The 17954-nt window shown below is 50.4% G+C and overlaps 1 protein-coding gene across 8 annotated transcripts in view; it reads right to left on the bottom strand.

The window, feature by feature from the left end:
• Nucleotides 1-3852: 3852 nt before the first annotated feature.
• SLIT1 (slit guidance ligand 1) overlaps nt 3853-17954 on the bottom strand; it is a 201061-nt gene continuing 186959 nt past the window's right edge. For 7 of the 8 annotated variants that reach the window (XM_058436133.1, XM_058436132.1, XM_058436131.1 and 4 more), the window contains 7 exons: nt 16864-17001; nt 12249-12486; nt 10468-10598; nt 9843-9997; nt 8505-8793; nt 7976-8187; nt 3859-7164 (listed from right to left, as the gene is read on the bottom strand). In XM_058436133.1, the coding sequence (XP_058292116.1) occupies nt 6926-7164; nt 7976-8187; nt 8505-8793; nt 9843-9997; nt 10468-10598; nt 12249-12486; nt 16864-17001 (1402 nt within the window). In that variant the 3' untranslated portion in view covers nt 3859-6925. Of the gene's footprint in view, nt 7165-7975; nt 8188-8504; nt 8794-9842; nt 9998-10467; nt 10599-12248; nt 12487-16863; nt 17002-17954 lie in introns of all 8 variants that reach the window. The other variant, XM_032135329.2, reaches the window with a different exon arrangement.

Raw genomic sequence — 17954 nt, 5'->3', positions numbered from 1 at the left:
GCTCATTTGGCTATAGAGTAAATGTAAGACTTGTTACCATAGAAATTTAAGTGGCCAGTTCAATGTCCTTTGGCTATATTTGACCTACCTTTAAAACCTAGCCCATTTCATATCAGCCTCTTCTGTGCCTGGGCTTGAAATGTCTAAAGCTGCCTTCGTGTCTGGGATTGCACCATGTAGGTCAGTATAAAGAGGGCAGTCACTCCTCCATTTCTCCCAGCGTGTCCAATTCAGCAGACTTCTAAAGCTGTTAAGCAGCCTCTCTTTTTGACCGTCCTAAACTTTGTGAAAATAAATACCCCACACCCAGATAACCATTAATAGAAGTAATGTAGTTTTTTAGGCTTTTGGAATATGTCTTCTCTTTTGTATTTATGATGGTGTTTGGAATTTTTCACTAGTGTTTTTTAGACTGAAGTGGGTGCATTAGGATAAAACTTTCCCTTGCTGAGCCTGAAGGCAAGCAAGAGGGAAGAAATTGACCTGTATTGTATCATTGGGGAGGTGACTACTTCTTGTGGTGGTAGGGGGTGGGGGGAATGGGGCATTGTAGATTATGTGGGGGTACAATAGAATTCTGGCCTGAGGCTCCCCAAGTCTTATTACCGTGTATGAAAACTCCCCATATTAGCCTCACTTAATCTCAATAGAAGCCTGCTGTTTACCCTCAGGGAACAAGTAGTTTTCAAAATTGAGCTCCTCCAAGGTCATTGGCCAATGCTGTGTGCAAGCATTGGTCATCTTTGTAAACTCATGGCATTATTTCCTCATATGCATTATGATACTAAGAAATTCAACCCCAACCTGTATGAAAAGCACAGCCCAGGGCCCTAATTGAGGCTAGCATGAATGCCTTTGAGGGGCCAGGGGGCCATAGGAGGCCCATGCAATTTAACTGAAGCTCAGGTGCCACGTTGGATTTTTATTCTTATTAGGCTGCAACCTTTCTGAATGAGTTTAGGGCAGGGGCTGCTGATCCGGCTGTGGATTCAGGGAGCTCTAAAATGAATCTCTACCGTTCCTTTAAAGGTCTTTCTGGTTCCTCCCAGTGTTGTCATTGCTGAGGTTGATCTCGTAGTTGTTCAGTTGTGCTCTTTTTGCTGTCTTGTGAGTCTTAGCCAGTGATCCAGCTGCCTAAGGACAGGGACTCCAGAGGGCCTAGCGCTCTCCTGGTACCAAGCGTGTGCTCCTGGCCTGTGTGACAGTGTCTTTCCAGAAGCAGTGAAATGAGAAATTCTGCAAGTGGCCACCCGGAAGATCAGTCTGTATCTCTTGGGCCTGGATTTCTACTATGTTAGTGAGTGTAGGAATATACTGTGTCTTTAATGGATGAAAATTCAATGTATGCTGTGAATTTGTTGGTTTGAAACATTGAAATTTTTCATTAGACAATGTTTACATACCTCACCTGAAGAACCTTTGAGAGTGTATATATAAAATTTTAAAATATATTAAGTTGCTTTAAAACAATATGTATAGCTATAAAAGTTGGAGTTATTTTAACTTTGAATATGTACCAAGTCTCTTAAATATTGAAATCTTGTAGACTTCTTGTGCTTCTGTGTTTTGCTTTCCTATCAGGCCATGTAGGAAACTGTGTTCTTGTTATTGGTAGAGGGGCCCTCACTGAAATCCAAGCTTGGAAGGATTTCCTGTGTTGTTTCAGATTCTCTTGTTTGGTTTTGAAGGATGGGGTGTGGAGCCAGAGGATGTGTGGGAGGGGTTTCTCTAACATTGACTTCTATTCCATGAGCTATTTCAAGGCGCTTATTTTATGGCAGCGTATTAAACTTCTTTGATATTCAAGTTTGTCTGTGTAGTCACTGGAGGGCACAGAACGCCATGGAGCCGGGCATTCAACTTGCAGCCTAAGGCAAAACTGATGAGTTGCCAGAAGGAACCACAAAGCAATACTTCCACCAAGTGTCACGGCTTAGAGAAACCTTGTTTGCTAATGTAAGTAATAAATTATTTTGTGAGTTCTGCCTAACTTCAGGGAAAAGAAAAGGCAATGGAGGAATCCTTGAGATTCCCATGGCAGGGTTGGAAAGGTGCCAGCATTCATCCTGAGGGGCAGGGAGCAATGGAGGGCAAACTCCTGACCTCAGGCTAGCCACTGGGAAGTGTGCAGGCCACAAGCCAGGGCTGCCCCAGCTCTCAACACCCTTGTTGGAGTATGGCAGAAAAAGTCCTTCCATTTGCTAGCCTCATGAGTTTTTCATTATATTCTTTCAGCTCTGCTTGAAGTGGGTCAGCGTAAGGGCCCACAACAAGCTCATCTGACTGTGCCATCACTGTGCAGAATCACATCCAGCAAAAATAACCCCACAGCTGACTGCCAGGCCACCCCTCTGAATCTGAATTTGGAAGATTACCTCATTCCAGATTAGTTGTTTTCATTGTTAAGATAGACCTCTTTTCCTCCAGTAGTCATCCTGTAGTGGAATAATGAAAATACTGACCCCAGAGGTGCAGACTGGCTGCCTTGGGGTGAGGGTACATCTCAAAAATTAACTCTGAGGGCTTTGGGCTTAGGGATGATAGAGATGTGTCATCACCAATCTCAGGAAAACTTGGCAGCTCTAGTAATCAGGATGTCGCCTGTTGGAAGTCTGGGCACTGCTTTTTGGCCTCCGCCCTCCCAACCAAGCCCGGCTGTGCCCATTCCCTTGGCTGGGGATTTCCCTTTAGCAGTGAAATTTGCCACTGATTTTACTTTAACTCAGAAATAGCAAACTGATGGCCTACAGATGTTTTCTTTAGCCTAGTGTTTAAAAACAAAATTCATGAGCTTTTTTTTACATAAAGATTGAGAGTTCTGACTTTTTAAAAAAAATTAAAAAGATGAAGATTTGACAGAATTAACTCATGGTAAGAGTCAGCTGGCATGAGATTGGAAAACATGCCTTTCAGGTCACCACAGCCCCTGACTGTCAGTTCCCATTTGTCACTGTTTCTTCACGGCAGGGGAATGGGTCTGTGTACGTGCTGCCTTATCAGAAGTGACAGCCAGGTGACTGACAGGTAACCAACTGGCCTTGTGAGACAGGAGCATCCAACCCCATTGGAACACATTTTCTCTCCTGCACACTGTTCATTACATTTCCTCCAAAATCCCTGATTTTTTTGAAGGCACTGAAGTTATCAACTGGCCACTTTCAAGATGACCCATGTGCTGTTAAGGTGTGGCCTGTGTGACCATTGCCCTGGCCCGATTTTCCACAGAAACCTGTCCATGGTCCTGGCTCATGGTCCCGGCTCAGGCTTCCCTTTAGTGTCAGTGACCCTGCCCAGCCTGCCTGCCCGGGCCTGGCCTTACCCAGACATCCATCCTGAGTCATATAAAATTGTGCTTACAGTGATCTCGTCTGAATGGTGACGGAGCCACTGCAGACGTATGTGTGCCTGCTTTCTCCACCAATTTCTAAGAGCCACTGTGCTAGGAACAGGAAAGTGAACCTCACAGGGCATTTGAGAAGTCACACTATCGATTGCCCTGATGGCTCCGAAACCCTCAGAACCAGATTAAAGATGGGTGTGGCTCTGTGCGCAAACTTACAGAATTTCCATGTCACAGCAATTACTTGAAGGGAGATGAGGATGAGCAGCCTCCCCAGCTCGGACGTGCACTGACAGACCCCGGGGGTGTCCCCCAGCCCTCTCTCAGGACCCCCTCCTTCAGGAGGAATGGACTTCAGGAAGAGCAGGGAGTTCCAGGGACAGACATCCTACGTGTGTAGCCCCTTGGAGCCATCCCTGGATGGTGGCCCATATGTGATCAGCCCAGAAGCCCTAGGAGAGAATGCCAGCAGCACCGGGCCCGCCCTCGGTGGAGAAAAAGAGACCAACAAGGCAGAGTGAATCAATGTCATGTTCACATGGAAGACAATAGACAATAGCGACATAGTCTAAAACAATACTTCCAGGGCAGGTGCAGCTCCCTCATGGGCCTATTCTAAACCAGCCTCTAGGAGTCGATCCAAACAAGACTACAGAAACCCCCAACAAAACGTGCCACGACCACATAGCATCTGAAAGGCAAAACAAGACGCTGGATGTTGACTTTAACATATAAAAATACTATAACAAAATGAAATACAAATATATATTAGAATCTGTAAGTATTCTGTATAAAGAGATACTTTTGCGGTTAGGCTACCAGCAGGCAAAGAGGAGACAAAGTCCAGCCTTTTCCACTTCCTGACACCTTCACCGGGAGCCCCGGCCCTGTTGCCAGTGATGCTGCAAGGCCACAGCTCCCTCGGGACGCACCCTGCTGTATCTCTTCATGCCTAAAATGCAGAGCGAACTAGGGGTCTTCACAAAAGGGGACAAGATGTGGAGAGAGGACTTCTCAGAGGGGTGATTTTGCAGTAGCCGCCTTCCGGACTTTCAAGCGGAGTGTGAACAGGCAACATAAGTGCTGACTGAGGTCCTTAGCAACTCGCTGGTTGATGGCCAAGTTGGAGAAAAAGTTGATCCTGGGGCACACAACTCTCACATCATCTCATGGTGGATTCCAATCCTCAGACTGCACCAAGGTCAGCGCTGCTGTGCTAGGAGGCTGGGCCATGTGGTGGGGCCGGTCAGGGGAGCCTTAAGCTCACATGGTGCTCCCTGGGAACAAACATGCCAGCTGCTTACCTCCCAGCCCCATGGCGCCGGGTGAGGGGTGAGTATCACCTGTCTACAGGTGCCCTTTCCACCTCCTGCAGAATGAAGAGGCCTCCTGCCAGCCAGTGCCCTTCAAGCCTAGAAATTGGCTTCTCCAGGGTGGTGGGGAATGGTGGTGGCCAGGGAAGCTGTCTTTCTCAGGGTTGGTGAGTCCCAGAGCACATTTCTTCCAGGGAAGAGGCAAGCTAGCTGCCCTTGAGCTTTTCTGCCCTATCCAGCCCGGTGCAGATGCTCTGCAGGGTCCCACGGTGGCCTGGAAACTCAAAGTAAGAGAGGGATGCCATGTGGGCCTGGGAGAAGCCCCATGAGGCCCAGGCTGTGGTCTACTTGGGGGTAGGGGCGGGCACTGTGGCCTTGCTCAGAGCTCCAAGCAAGTAGATCCCAGCCCCCTGGTGAGGGGCAGATCCTGCCATGAGGACACCTCCCACATTGGGCAGGGCACTGCCCTCTTCCCATCACAGGGACCCCAGGACTAATAGTTGCTAGATTGAGTCCCCGTGGCATGGGACATGCCAGGCACCCTCTACCCCAGCTCTAGCCCTCTAACCAACATCAAGGGCTCCCCTCACTGCCCTGGGGGGGACATGGGCAGGGGACACGGACACAATGCCACTCTGAGCCTCACCTGAACATACACCCAGCCATGCCTCCTGGTCACAGGTGGAGGGAGCCAGGGCAGGGACATGCTTACCCCCTGTTGCCCACCAGAACCCCCCAAGGGTGTGCCCTCTTGGTGAGCCCTCTGGGGAAGGAGAGTGCAACTTTGCCTCCCTTTAGCCCATTCACAGTTTGGCCTCACAAACCATCTTTCTACGTTTTCACTGTGTATGGAAGAGAAGACAACGCAGTCAGGCAATCATATATTCAGCGCCTCTTCCACCACTGGCTCCTTTGTTGCCAGCAACCCTCTGGCCTGGGCCGCTGTCTGTGGCTGGAGCCCCCACTCAGCTCAACTCTTCCCGGGCATCCTGGTCGTTCCTGCGATGCTCTGGGATGAATTCACATCTGTCCATTAGGCCAGAATGTCCACAGTCCCCAGCCCCGGGTTAGGCACATAAATATTTATGTGATCAATGAAGATAGGTCTTCTAACTCCTCTGGCCTCCCAAGACCACAGTGGGGGAGTCTACACTGTTCCTTTAGTCATCCCGCCCCCCACCTCCAGCCATTTTACAGCTGAGGAACCAGAGGCCCAGGCGGGGAGAAGTTTGCCCCGAGTGATAGAGCCAGCGGGGAATTCCCAATGCCTGGAGCACTGTCCCTTCCACTGCTCCCTACTGGCCTGCGGCGTGAAGGACTCTGAACCAGCTGCTCCCTGGTCAAGCACCCTGGCCCAGACCCTCACACCCAGTCCCTCTGCGAATAGGTCACTGACAGCTTGTGGCTGACTGGTGGCTGGGGAAGCCCAGGACCAATGCTCCTTCTCTGGCCAGTGTCTGGAGGCAGATGATGTTTGTTTACCTAGAGCAAAGAACCCTCTGCCCTCTTTAGTGGGGTCTGCCCACCCTGAGCAGCCCCTGTGGCTGTTTCCTCCACATAAGCCCTCCTTGCAGCTACAGTAGTCATCCTAGAACTTTAGGATTCAGAGGCCTGGTCCTAAGAAGAACCACCTCCACCCACAGCCTCGTTCCCAAGCAGTGGCTGCAGAGCTGCCAGTCAGCCCAGCGGGGAAGGGTCCGACCCTCCCTGGCCAGCAGGAGGCGGCACCCCCACTCCAGAGCCTGGCCTACCACCAGCAGATTCTGTAGCAGCAGAATGAACCAGGCTGGCTTCCTGGGGAGGCTGAGAGTACTTCATGGTTGCCCGCAGAGGGGTAAGAGGCTTCCGGGGCCACAGACCCAGCTCCAAGCCAGCCTGGGCCACAGGCCAAAGGGAAGAGTTGGTTTGGAAGGCTGTCATTTTTCTTCTCCAGACTCAGGTAGCAGGTAAGGAGGGGTGTCATCGTTCTGCACTTCTTGGCCTGACCTCACGCACACATTCATTCAACAAATATTTATTAAGCGCCTGTTTGTGCAAGGCACTTCCGGAGAGGGCAGCCCGCAGCTCAGGCCTCACCCACCCCCACTGCCCCCAGCTATGGCGCAATTTGCTTTTAAAAGGCTGCTCTGGCACCACCCCACCCAGGAGGGCCCAGCTGCCCAGGAGCCGTCCTGTGATGACCTGCACCCCAGCCCAGCTGCTGGCGACTGTCTCCGCTGCTGCAGCGGCTGGGGCCCCTTGCCCGCCCTCACCCGCCTGTCCACGCCCAGCGCTATGCGCAGAGGGCACAGCCACACTTGGTGGGCTTTTCCACCTCCTCGGCAAAAGAGGTCCCATCGCTGCACTCAAAGGTGAACTTCCTCCGCTTCAGCCGAAGGCCCTGGCAGCAGCCCTGGCCTGGGCACGAGCCCCGGCACTCCACCCATGACAGGGGGCGCGTGGTCTGGCAGATGGCATAGCCCCTCTGGACCTGGTGAAAGTCCCGGACAGGGTCCCCCCGGCACTCGGACTCTGGATGGGACAGACACCAAGAGAAAGCCTCAGGGCACACCCATGGGTGAGCTGCTGCTTCCAGGGAGGCAGGAGGAAGAGGAGGAGGGCAGCATCTATGGGGTGGATCCTTTGGCTCTCAGACCCCACCTCTGTCCCCAGCATACTTCTGCCTCCCACTGACATGCACAAGCTTCCTCCCAGGGCCTAGTCTGGTCCTAGCGTCAGGGCCCTCCAGGACAGATTAAACTGCTGGAGGGAGGGGGGGGTTCCCCATTGCTAGAGGTGTGCAAGAGAGGCTGGAGGCTCTGGGGCAATAACATTATGAAAAGGATTCGTGCTGGGGAGGGGATAGCCTAGGGGACCCTTAAGGTGCCTGAGTTCTGGGTTTCTCCAGCTTCTCCCTGCCCAGCCTTAGCAGTCCGGATTCCAGCAGAAGCCATCTTGGTCAAGCAGGCCAGGGAGGGCCTGGGAAGGAGTCCCCAACCCTTGGACTTCCTGCTGCCGCTCCCAGGTCATGAGGTGATGGGGCCAAGATGCAGAGGTGGGGCCAGGAGCTGTTACCCCGGCTGGTCTCTTCTGCAAGGAGAGACCCCAGCCAGAAGAGGCGCATACCCTGGATAAGGGAGCTGCAGGGCAAACTGGGCCAGGAGAGAGAGATTGGGAGCAGTGCCCAGAGGGTGGAGGGACTCTGAAAGCCCCATAGTAGCCCATGGTACAGGGCTGGGGGAGGACAGAAGGGCTGCCGAGGCTGGGAGGAAGAAAGAGTCAAATTGCTAAAGCAATTTGTGGGGGACCCTGGGGAGGGCATGTCAGGAGGGGGGCCCCTGACCTTGCTCACACAGCTCGCCCGAAAAGCCTGGGTCACACACACAGTGTGCCCCCTTGGTGCCTGAGGCCTGGCAGTGGCCATGCAGGCACTGCAGGCCTCTGCAGGGCTCTGCCAGGGCCCCGGCCTGGTTGCACAGCGCCCCCGAGTACCCATCTTGGCACTGGCAGCTGTAGGAAAGAGCGTCGAGGGGCACACATTGCCCATGGACACACCTGGAGGGGACAGAAAAAAGGCGCTGTGAGGACAAACCCAGCCAAACCCCACCCGACACAGCCCACCCTGCCCAGCCCTGACTTCACAGGTCTTTTTATTCTGTTTCCAAGACTGAAACAAAGGGAGTTGCATGTGACTATGTGTGTGTCCCTATAGGCCTTGTCCTATTAATAAAAAGTGAAAGCCAGATAAAAGTAATAAAACCCTGGCTTGGGCCACATGTTCTAATATGGGTTGGAAAACTGTGAGGCAGCCCTTCCCATGGGGAAGGAACAAGTAGGCAGGGGCAAGGGCTCCCCCAGTGCCCCAGGCTCACTTGTGGCCATGGCAGGGGCCGTCAGCAGGCTGGTCACAGTGCAGGCCCACCCAGCCGGCCTCGCAGTGGCACATGGGCCCTGGGGTGGCATTGGGCTGGCAGATGCCATGCAGGCAGTAGAGCTTGCGGCAGGGTTCGCAGCCTGGCACCACGCCCGGCTTCATCTGCGTCTTGGTGAAGTCCTGCAGCTCGTTGTTGATGTACAGGTTTCGGATGCAACCATGGAAGCCGGTGCCGTTGAGGATCTGCCACAGGCGGAAGGCAGCTGAGTTGACATCCACGGGCATCCCTGGGGTAGGGGAGGGAGCAGAACTGGGCTGAGTCAGGCTTGGGCTATGCCGGGCACCCACCTCGGAGGTCTGGGCAGCTCCATGGCCTTCCCTCTTGCCTGTGGGCTCTGTCCCTCATCTCTGCAACCCTGATCCAAGGTCCTTTGCCACCTTGGAGGGCCCAGGCTCCTTTCCCAGAAGAAAGGGAAAAGCTGCTTCCTCTGTGATTGGAGCTGGGGCATCAGGCCTGGTGGTGGCCAGCTGCTGCTTGCGGCTCTGAGGTGCCTGTTCCTGAAGTCTGGCTTCCCTCGCCAAGGTGCCTTCTCTCCCTGGGATGCTAGCTTTTACCTCCCAGAGACCCCAGCCATAGCAAAGGGGCAGGACCGAGATATCATATGTGGCGCTAGGTCACTGCTTTTGTGGCTGTCCCTTCTCAGCAGCCCTCTGAAGTAGGGTTTGCTAACCCCCATTTGACATATGCTCATGACTGGCCTGCAGCTGCACAAGGAGTAAGCTGCGGAGCTGGGCTGAGGCCCAGGGCCATCTCTCACCTCTGCCCCAGCCTTAGCACACCTCCCACAGGGTGGAGATGGCCCCACTGCATCCAGCAGCCTGCTCGTCAATACCTAGAAATGCTTGCAGGTGGTAGACGGGGTCATCTAGCCTGCAAAGCCTCTAAGGCCAGCTGAGGCAGTCCCTGGTTGATGCAGGGACTCTGGGCCTCTGAGGGCCCCAAGACTGGGAATGGACCTTAAGCCATTGAAAAGCCCCTTCTAGCCCAAAACCAAGAGGAAAGATGCCCAAGGTGTCGCAGATAGCTTGGACAGTCCCAGGACCTCCCCTAAGCCAGACCTTGCACCCAACCCAAGCATCCATCCTTCTTGGTCAGTCTGGGCCAGGCAGAGAGCAGCTGGGCTCCAGGCAGCGAGGCCAGTCCACCTGCAGCTTGGCCACCACCAGGATCATCTTCCCACTTGGCATTTCCCACAGTACAGTCCCTAGGTACCAGCTCTCCTGGCTGGCCTCAGGCCAGACAGCAAAAGAGGCCCCACCAGGGCCAGGTCCTCACCTCCCACATAGAGTGGCGCCTCGCTGTTGAGTGTGTAATGTTTGCCAAAGTTGTCCATGGTCATGGGACTCCCGCCATCAATGGAGAGATTCACCATCTGGTCAAAGGCAACCAGCTCAACAGTGTGGAATTGCCCGTCGTTGATCGTCTCAGCACTGGAAGAAGAGGGGGTTCCCCGTTCCAGGGAGTGGGCATCAGTCTGGACTATCCCTGCCTAGGCACTTCCCCAGAAACACCAGCAGCTGCTTCCCAGGAGACCAAATACCTAAGGTAAAGGACTCGGGGGGCTCAAGGGTCTATCACCCGATCCCTTTCACTCCCCTTCTTGGACTCCCTGGGGAAGGCTGAGAGGTTTGAGGCAGGGGTCCCAAACTTACGAGTCTCCCCCTCCCCATTAAGGAGCCTCTTCTAAGGTGGTGGTGGGATGGGGAAGGATGGGGCCACTGCACAGGCCTTAGAGACCTCAGCCCCAAGCTGGGGCTAACCCAGGTGGTTCAAGTGTCATTCAAACTCAGGCAGCCCAGGTTTCTAGAGGTCTCGATAACCACCTGCTTTTGGCCCAGGAGACCTCGCCCTGGCAGTCCCGTACCCCCAAGGGCAGCTGGGGGGCATGAGGAAGCCCTACCTGTAGATGGCAGAGCTGGGGTAGCTGCCTGGGTCGTAGCTGACACGCACATGGCCCTGGTACAGCTCAACTGCAATGTGGTCGTTGTCCCCGTTGTACAGAAGGATCCCATTGTCCTCTGCCGTGGAGACCTGATGGGCAGTGGCACTTTCTCTCCCACCCCACCCCATGCAGCAGCAGCACAGGCTAGCAGATGGGGCAGAGAGGGCACCCAAGATTGGAAGAGAGATGCTCTGTGCAGAGCTCTCTTCCCCCATCTGGCTAGCCTCCCCAAGGCCATTCTTCCAGGGGGCACCAATAGGGGCTGCAGCCTCTGGTTCAAGCCCCATCCACTGCCAGCCTGGCCAGGTCCAGGCAGGGGAGGGTGATGGGTCCCTGAGGCCTGGAAACTCTGTGCCGGGAAGAGCAGCCAGGAGACCGCAGGACAATCTTCCCAGAGAGGAAAATTAGACTGGGACCCCTGTCTGCTGGGTGTGGGTAGCCTTGTCCTGTGGGCCTTGGGGAGCTAGCTGCACAGGGTGGGAACTACAGAGAGGACAAGTTCAGGAAGGCTCTCTGACAGCCAGAGTCATCCAAGCCTAGTGGAAAGAGCCACTCAGAAGGTAGTGTCTGTCGCTGGAACCGTGCAAGCAAAGGCGAGATCTTTGCCTCAGGAGGGAGATCCCTCTAAGATGCTGTAGGAGCCATGATCATTTTTCCCTGCCTTGTCCTGCTCCCTCCGTTTCTTCTGGTAAAGAGACCCCTGGTCTGTGGATCTGGGCATACGACCCAGCCTGTCCAGTCACACTGCCCCATCTCCGTGGACTCAGAGGCTGGTTCAGAGATGGGCATGTGACTAACGCCAGGCCAATCAGAGATCTTCCTTGAGCTGACCGAATTAGAGTGGGCAAGAAAGAGCCTTTGTAAATCAATGTCTGGTAAAAGATGAGGATAAACCAAGGGCGTGCCCGAGGCAATGGCTGGTTAGGGTTTTGGTGAATTTTATTTTTGGCGGTTAGGCTAGCTGTTGTCTTGCCATGTAGACTATGTAAGTGGATAGGATGTTGGAGAGGTGACGTAGGGGAAGGGAGAAGAATGCGCATGTTTGAGAGGCTGAAGAGTTCTGAGAAAAAAGGAAAAGAGGACAAAAGAGAGGGAAGAAAGATGTGGCATTTGTGACAGGGAATGGAATTCGGGGGAAAGAGAAAGATGACTAAAGAGGAGTTTAACATTCTTTGTCATGTGCTATGCAATATAAACCACTCTCCTCTCCATCCCCCCAAAATGTTTAGCAAACTATTGATATATTTCATCAATGCTGTTGAAGTGGGAATTGCTTTATTTTCCCCTCAATATGAAGATGTTCTGGGATGGAACTGAAGGCATGAAAAGGACGAGTTAAGGGACCCTAGGGACATTTGGTTAAAGGTATAAGCCCAAAGTTAACTCTGGCCACATTCCAGGCACACATAGAAAGCCTGTCTGCAGCACTGGAGGCAGATACTGAGGAGTAGCTGGGACAAGAAATGGTGGGAGGGGATGATGGCAAGTCTGGTTTTCTGGATTCAGTTACCCATGAGACCATGTCCACCCCTACCCTGGTTTTGTGACACTATAACCTTTCTAATTGTGCTTAAACTAGTTCCAGCTGAGATTTTGATACTCATATGCAAAAGGTTTTGATTACACAGAGTCCTTCCAGTTCCCCGGGCACCATGCAGAGATGTATCTTGACGCTCTGGCCTGAGCCAGGGTCGCCTGCTCCCTGACTCCCCTCTGTGACCAAGCCCCCTGGCACGCACCTGCAATGTGATGTTGGCCCGTGGCCAGTTTTGCAGGTCAGTGAACTGCAGGTAAGTGTCCCGATCCACAAAGTTGACACTGAGCAACTTCTCACACTCAGGGCCACCGAAGCCTGGGAGGCACTGGCACACAGGCCTGTTGCCCTGGTCCACACAGTTGGCCCCATTCTGGCACTCAGTCCCCTCACAGGGGCTCTTGGGGGCAGGCAGATGGGGAGGGATCTCACAGAGCTGTCCACTGAGAGGAAAGGACACAAGTCAGAGAGGGCCAAGGAGGAAGGGAGTATCTTCCTCTCCCACAGCCCTGGAGAGAAATTCACTAAACATCTTGGGAAAATGGATTCTTGAAGCGACAGAAGACGCTCCTAATAAACACTTTTCATGAGAGAGCTGAGAGCCAGAAGGATACCAGGATACAAGTATAGTCCCTGGTCCAGCAGCATCAACATTACCTGGACACTTGATGGAAATGGCAAACCCACTGAATCTGCTTTTTAACAAGATCCAAGGTGATTACTGACAATGTCAATAACTCTGCAAGGCAGATTTTACTACACCCATTTTACAGAAAAGAAAACTGAGACTTAAGACACAAGCATAAAGAGGGAAGAGTCAAGTTAGTAAAATAAGAAATAAAAGAAGGGACATTACTACCAACCTCATAGAAATACAATGAATTATAAAGGAATACTATGAACAACGATATACCAACAAACTAGATAACATAGATGAAATGCACAAATTCCTAGAAATATTCAAACTACTAAAACTGAACCAAGAAAAAAAAATAGGAAATATGAATAGACCTATAACAAGTAAAGGAATTAGTAATCAGAAAACTTCCCAGGCCCAGATGGTTTAACTGGTGAATTCTACCAAACATTTAAAAACAATAAATACCAATTCTTCACAAACTTGTCCAAAAAATAAAAAATGAGGGAACATTTTCTAACTCATTCTATGAGACCAGCATTACCCTGATAACCAAAACCAAAGAATCACAACAAAAGATATCACAAAAAACTACAGACCAATATCTATTATAAATATTGTCACCAAAATCCTCAACAAATTACTAGCAAATCAAGTACAGCATAAAAAGGATTACATACAATGACCAAGTGAGATTTACGCCAGGAATGCAAGCTGGTTTGACCTCTGAAATTCATTTAATGGAATACATGATATTGATAGATGAAAAAGCAAAAAAAAAAAGTTCATCTCAATAGATGCAGAAGAAGCATTTGACAAACTTCAACATTCCTTCATGACAAAAACACTCCACAAACTAGGAATAGAAGTGAACTGCATCAACCTGATAAAGGGCATCTACGAAAAAACACACAACTGACATCATACGTAATAATGAGAGACTGAATTTTTTCCTCCTAAGATTAGGAACAACACAAGGATATTTGCTCTCACAATTTCTATTCAATACTTTACTGGAGGTTCTAGCCATGGCAATTAGGAAAAAGGGAAAGGAAAGAAAAGGAATGAAGGAGGGAGGGAGGGAGGGAGGGAGAAGGGTAAGGCACGAAGGAAGGCAAGCAAGGGAAGGAGGAAAGGAAGGAGAAATAAAATGCATCCAGATGACATGATCTTATATAAAAAAATCTTACAGATTCCACTAAAATGCTATTAGAATTAATGAAATAATTCAGCAAGATTGTAGAATACCAGATTAATGCACAAAAATCAAAAAGTGAAATTAAGAAAACAATTCCTTTACAATAGCATCAAACAGAACAAAATACTTAAGAATAAATTTTTTAAGTGCAAAACTTATACTTTGAAAACTACAAAATGTTGAAAGAAATTAAAGATCTAAATAAATGGAAAGGCATTCATGTTCATGGATCAGTATGCTTAATATTGTTAAAATGGCAATACTGGGCCGGGCATGGTGGCTCACACCTGTAATCCCAGCACTTTGGGAGGCCGAGGTGGGTGGATCACCTGAGGTCAGGAGCTCGAGACCAGCCTGGCTAACATGGTGAAAACCAGTTTCTACTAAAAATACAAAAAATTAGCCAGGTGTGGTGGCACGTGCCTATAATCCCAGCTACTTGGGAGGCTGAGGCAGGAGAATTGCTTGAACCCAGGAGGTGGAGGTTGCGGTGAGTCAAGATTGTGCCATTGCACTCCAGCTTGGGAAACAAGAGCAAAACTCTGTCTCAAAAGAAAAAAAAAACAAGGCAATACTAGCTAAGTTGATCTACAGATTCAACAGAATTTTTATCAAAATCCCAGTTGACTTGCAGAAATCAACATGCTGATCCTAAAATTCATACAGAAATTCAAGGGGCCCAGAATAACCAAAACAATCTTTTTTATTATTATTTATTTATTTATTTATTTATTTATTTTTGAGACGGAGTCTCACTCTGTCACCCAGGCTGGAGTGCAGTGGCACAATCTTGGCTCACTGCAAGCTCCGCCTCCCAGGTTCATGCCATTCTGCCTCAGCCTCCCCAGCAGCTGAGACTACAGGTGCCCGCCGCCATGCCAGGCTAATTTTTGTATTTTAATAGAGATGGGGTTTCACTCTGTGTTAGCCAGGATCGTCTTGATCTCCTGACCTGTGATCCGCCTGCCTCAGCCTCCCAAAGTGCTGGGATTACAGGTGTGAGCCACTGCACCCAGCCAGCCAAAACAATCTTTAAAAAGAAAAACAAACTGGGAGGACTCACACTTCCCAATTTCAAAATATATTACAAAAACTACAGTAACCAAGAAAGTGTGGTACTGGCATCCAGATAGTCACACAGATTAATGGAATAGAACTTGGAGTCCAGAAATATCCTTACATTTAAAGTTAGTTGATTTTGACAAGAGTGCCATGACCATTCAATTGGAAAGAATTATCTTTTTGACAAATAGTGCTAGTACAACTGTATATCTGCATGGAAAAGAATGAAGTTGGGCCCTCTACTTCACACCATATATAAAAATTAACTCGAAATGGATCAATGACCTAAATATAAGTGGCAGGCGCCTGTAGTCCCAGCTACTCGGGAGGCTGAGGCAGGAGGATGGCGTGAACCCGGGAGGTGGAGCTTGCAGTGAGCCGAGATCGCACCACTGCACTCCAGCCTGGGCGACAGAGCGAGACTCTGTCTCAAAAAAAAAAAAAAAAAAAAGAAGAAAAAAAAGAGCTAAAACTATAAAACTCTTAGAAGACAACATAGGTATAAATCTTCATAACCTTGGATTAGGCAACGGTTTCTTAGGATACCCACAGCACAAGCAACAAAATAAAAAATAAACTATATGTGCCCAAATTATTAAACTAGATGTACCCAAATTAAACATTTTTGTGCATTATGAAGAAAAGACAACCAATAAAATGGGAGAAAATACTTGCCAACATATATCTGATAAGGGACTTGTCTAGAATATATAAAAAGCCTTTACAACTCAATAACAAAAAGACAAATACCTTAATTTGAAAATGAGCAAAGAACTTGAATAAAAATTTTTTTCCAAAGAAGATATTTTTAAATGGCTAATAAGCACATGAAAAGATGTTCAACATCATTGGCCACTGAGGAAATGCAAATCAAAACCACAATGAGCTACCACTTCACACCCTCATACAGTGGTAGTGGGAATGGTGCAGCCATTAGGAAAAACAGTTTGGTAGTTCCTCAAACAGTTAAACATACAGTTAACATATGACTCAGAAAATCCATTCCTAGGCATATACCCAAGAGAATGAAAAATGTATGTCTACACAAAAACCTGTACACAAATATTGATAAGATCAGTCTTCATTATAGCCAAAAAGTGGCAACAACCTAAATGCCTATCAACTGATGAGTGGATAAACAAAATGTGGTATGTCCATACAACAGAATACTGTTTAGCCATAAGAAGGAATGAAGTGCTGACACATGTTACCACACGGATGAACCTCAAAACATGACGCTGAGTGAAAGCAGCCAGTCACAAAGGACAACAGATTGTACAATTCGACTTATAGGAAATCCCCAGAACAGGCAAATTTATAGACACAAATATTAGGAGATTAGTAGTTGCCTGGAGCTTGGATAGAAGAGGGGCTGGTGTGACAGATAAAGTGTATGGGGTTTTTTAGGGAAAATGAGTATGTTCAAAATTGATTGTGGTGATGGATGCACAACTCTGGGAATGAACTAAAAGTCATGGAATTTTACATGTAACTGTGTAAACTGCATGGTACATGAATTATATCTCAATAAAGCTATTTTTTAACAAATGAGTGAGCGGAGCATGGGACGTGGGTGGCCAGAGGGAGGGTGGGCCCTCCAACCTCCCAGGGGAGCCCAGTGAGCTAGTAGATAATCTTTGGGGCAAGACATGTCTTCAGAGGCTCAGCTAGGCAGATAAGTGACAGCACATTGCCCTGTCATCTGCACCCACCTCTCACCTCCTCCACCAAACAGGTTAGGGGTCCTCTGCCTAGGCCCTGGGCAGTTACATGACTTTCCCAAGGCTGCACAGCTGGTGACTGGCAGAGCCATGGTTAAAACCCCAGCATCCAACTCCCAGGCTCTGACCCATACCCCTTTCCTTCGCCATGGCTGGAGGCTCCTGCCAGCCCAGGGGCTGACAGCCACAAGGGGCCACTCACCTGTAGCCCTCAGCACAGAGGCAGGAGTAGCTGTTGACTTCATCCATACACTGGGCCCCATTCTGGCAGCGGTGGTCCCTGCAGTCATCCTGGTTCTCGCTGCAGTTGTCACCTGAGTAACCTGGCATGCACTCACACCTGGTCGGTGGGGGGCAGGAGTAGTTGGGGGGTCAGCTACACAGAGCCTGGGAGGCCAGGGGAGCACACCAGGGCTCCCCCACACAGTCTGTACATGTGAGGGAGAACCTCAAGTTCCACTGAGGCTGCGGGGATCTCCAGGAGGTCACACAGAGCTCTGGATCTAAAAGGGCCTCCAGCCTATCCTGGGACCCTTTCCTAGTAGGAGAAGAGAGCTCACGTGGACTTGAGGTAGGGGCCTGGGGCTGGAAGAGTGGACCCCAGAGGCAGGGGCAGATGGAGTCTTGTCATGGAGGACCCACCCTCACCAGCAACAGCACATCCAAGGCCAACTGTCAGCCCCTTCCCGACCTCCCCAGCGGCTCAGCTGCACCCTCCCTGTTCTCCCAGGACCTGCTACCACGTGGCTGAGTTCCACAGGCTCCCCCACTCCTCTTTCCCCAGCCTCCCAGTCCTCAGCAGGGCTAGTGCCCCCTGCTCAGTGGGTGCCTTGACCTCAGGTCAGCCCCCAGCTTCCCAGCTCCCACCATGCCTCACTGCTGGCCCAAAACACTCCCTTTGGGCTACTGTCTGCCTATAAGATAAATAAAGGACGCACTCCTGTAGCCCTTTCTAGTAATGGCCTTGCTGTCTGTCCTACAGGCCTCCTGCTCCCCCGACACCAAGCCCACCTCACCAAGCACTTCCCTGCCTTCACACCTGTGGATTCCAGAATACTGTCTCCTGTCTGCCTGTATGGTCCAGCCAGCCCAATACCTCACCTCCTCCAGGAAGCCTCCGGAGAGCACTCCAGCACTCACTGAGCAGTCCCCTTGGCTGATCACCTTCTAAACTCCTAACTCTGAAGCTCAACCATACAACCTGGCAGATGGGTGCTCTCGCCTGGGATTTTTACTCATTTCTTTGTCCAGTGTTTTTCGGGCTATAAGAAATACTTTCAAGCCCAGTACACA

This window comes from Hylobates moloch, unplaced genomic scaffold, assembly GCF_009828535.3.
Source record: "Hylobates moloch isolate HMO894 unplaced genomic scaffold, HMol_V3 SCAFFOLD_3, whole genome shotgun sequence".
Classification (NCBI taxonomy): domain Eukaryota; kingdom Metazoa; phylum Chordata; class Mammalia; order Primates; family Hylobatidae; genus Hylobates; species Hylobates moloch.
The sequence above is the reverse complement of the archived record's forward strand: the minus strand, read 5'-3'. Positions and strand labels throughout refer to the sequence as shown.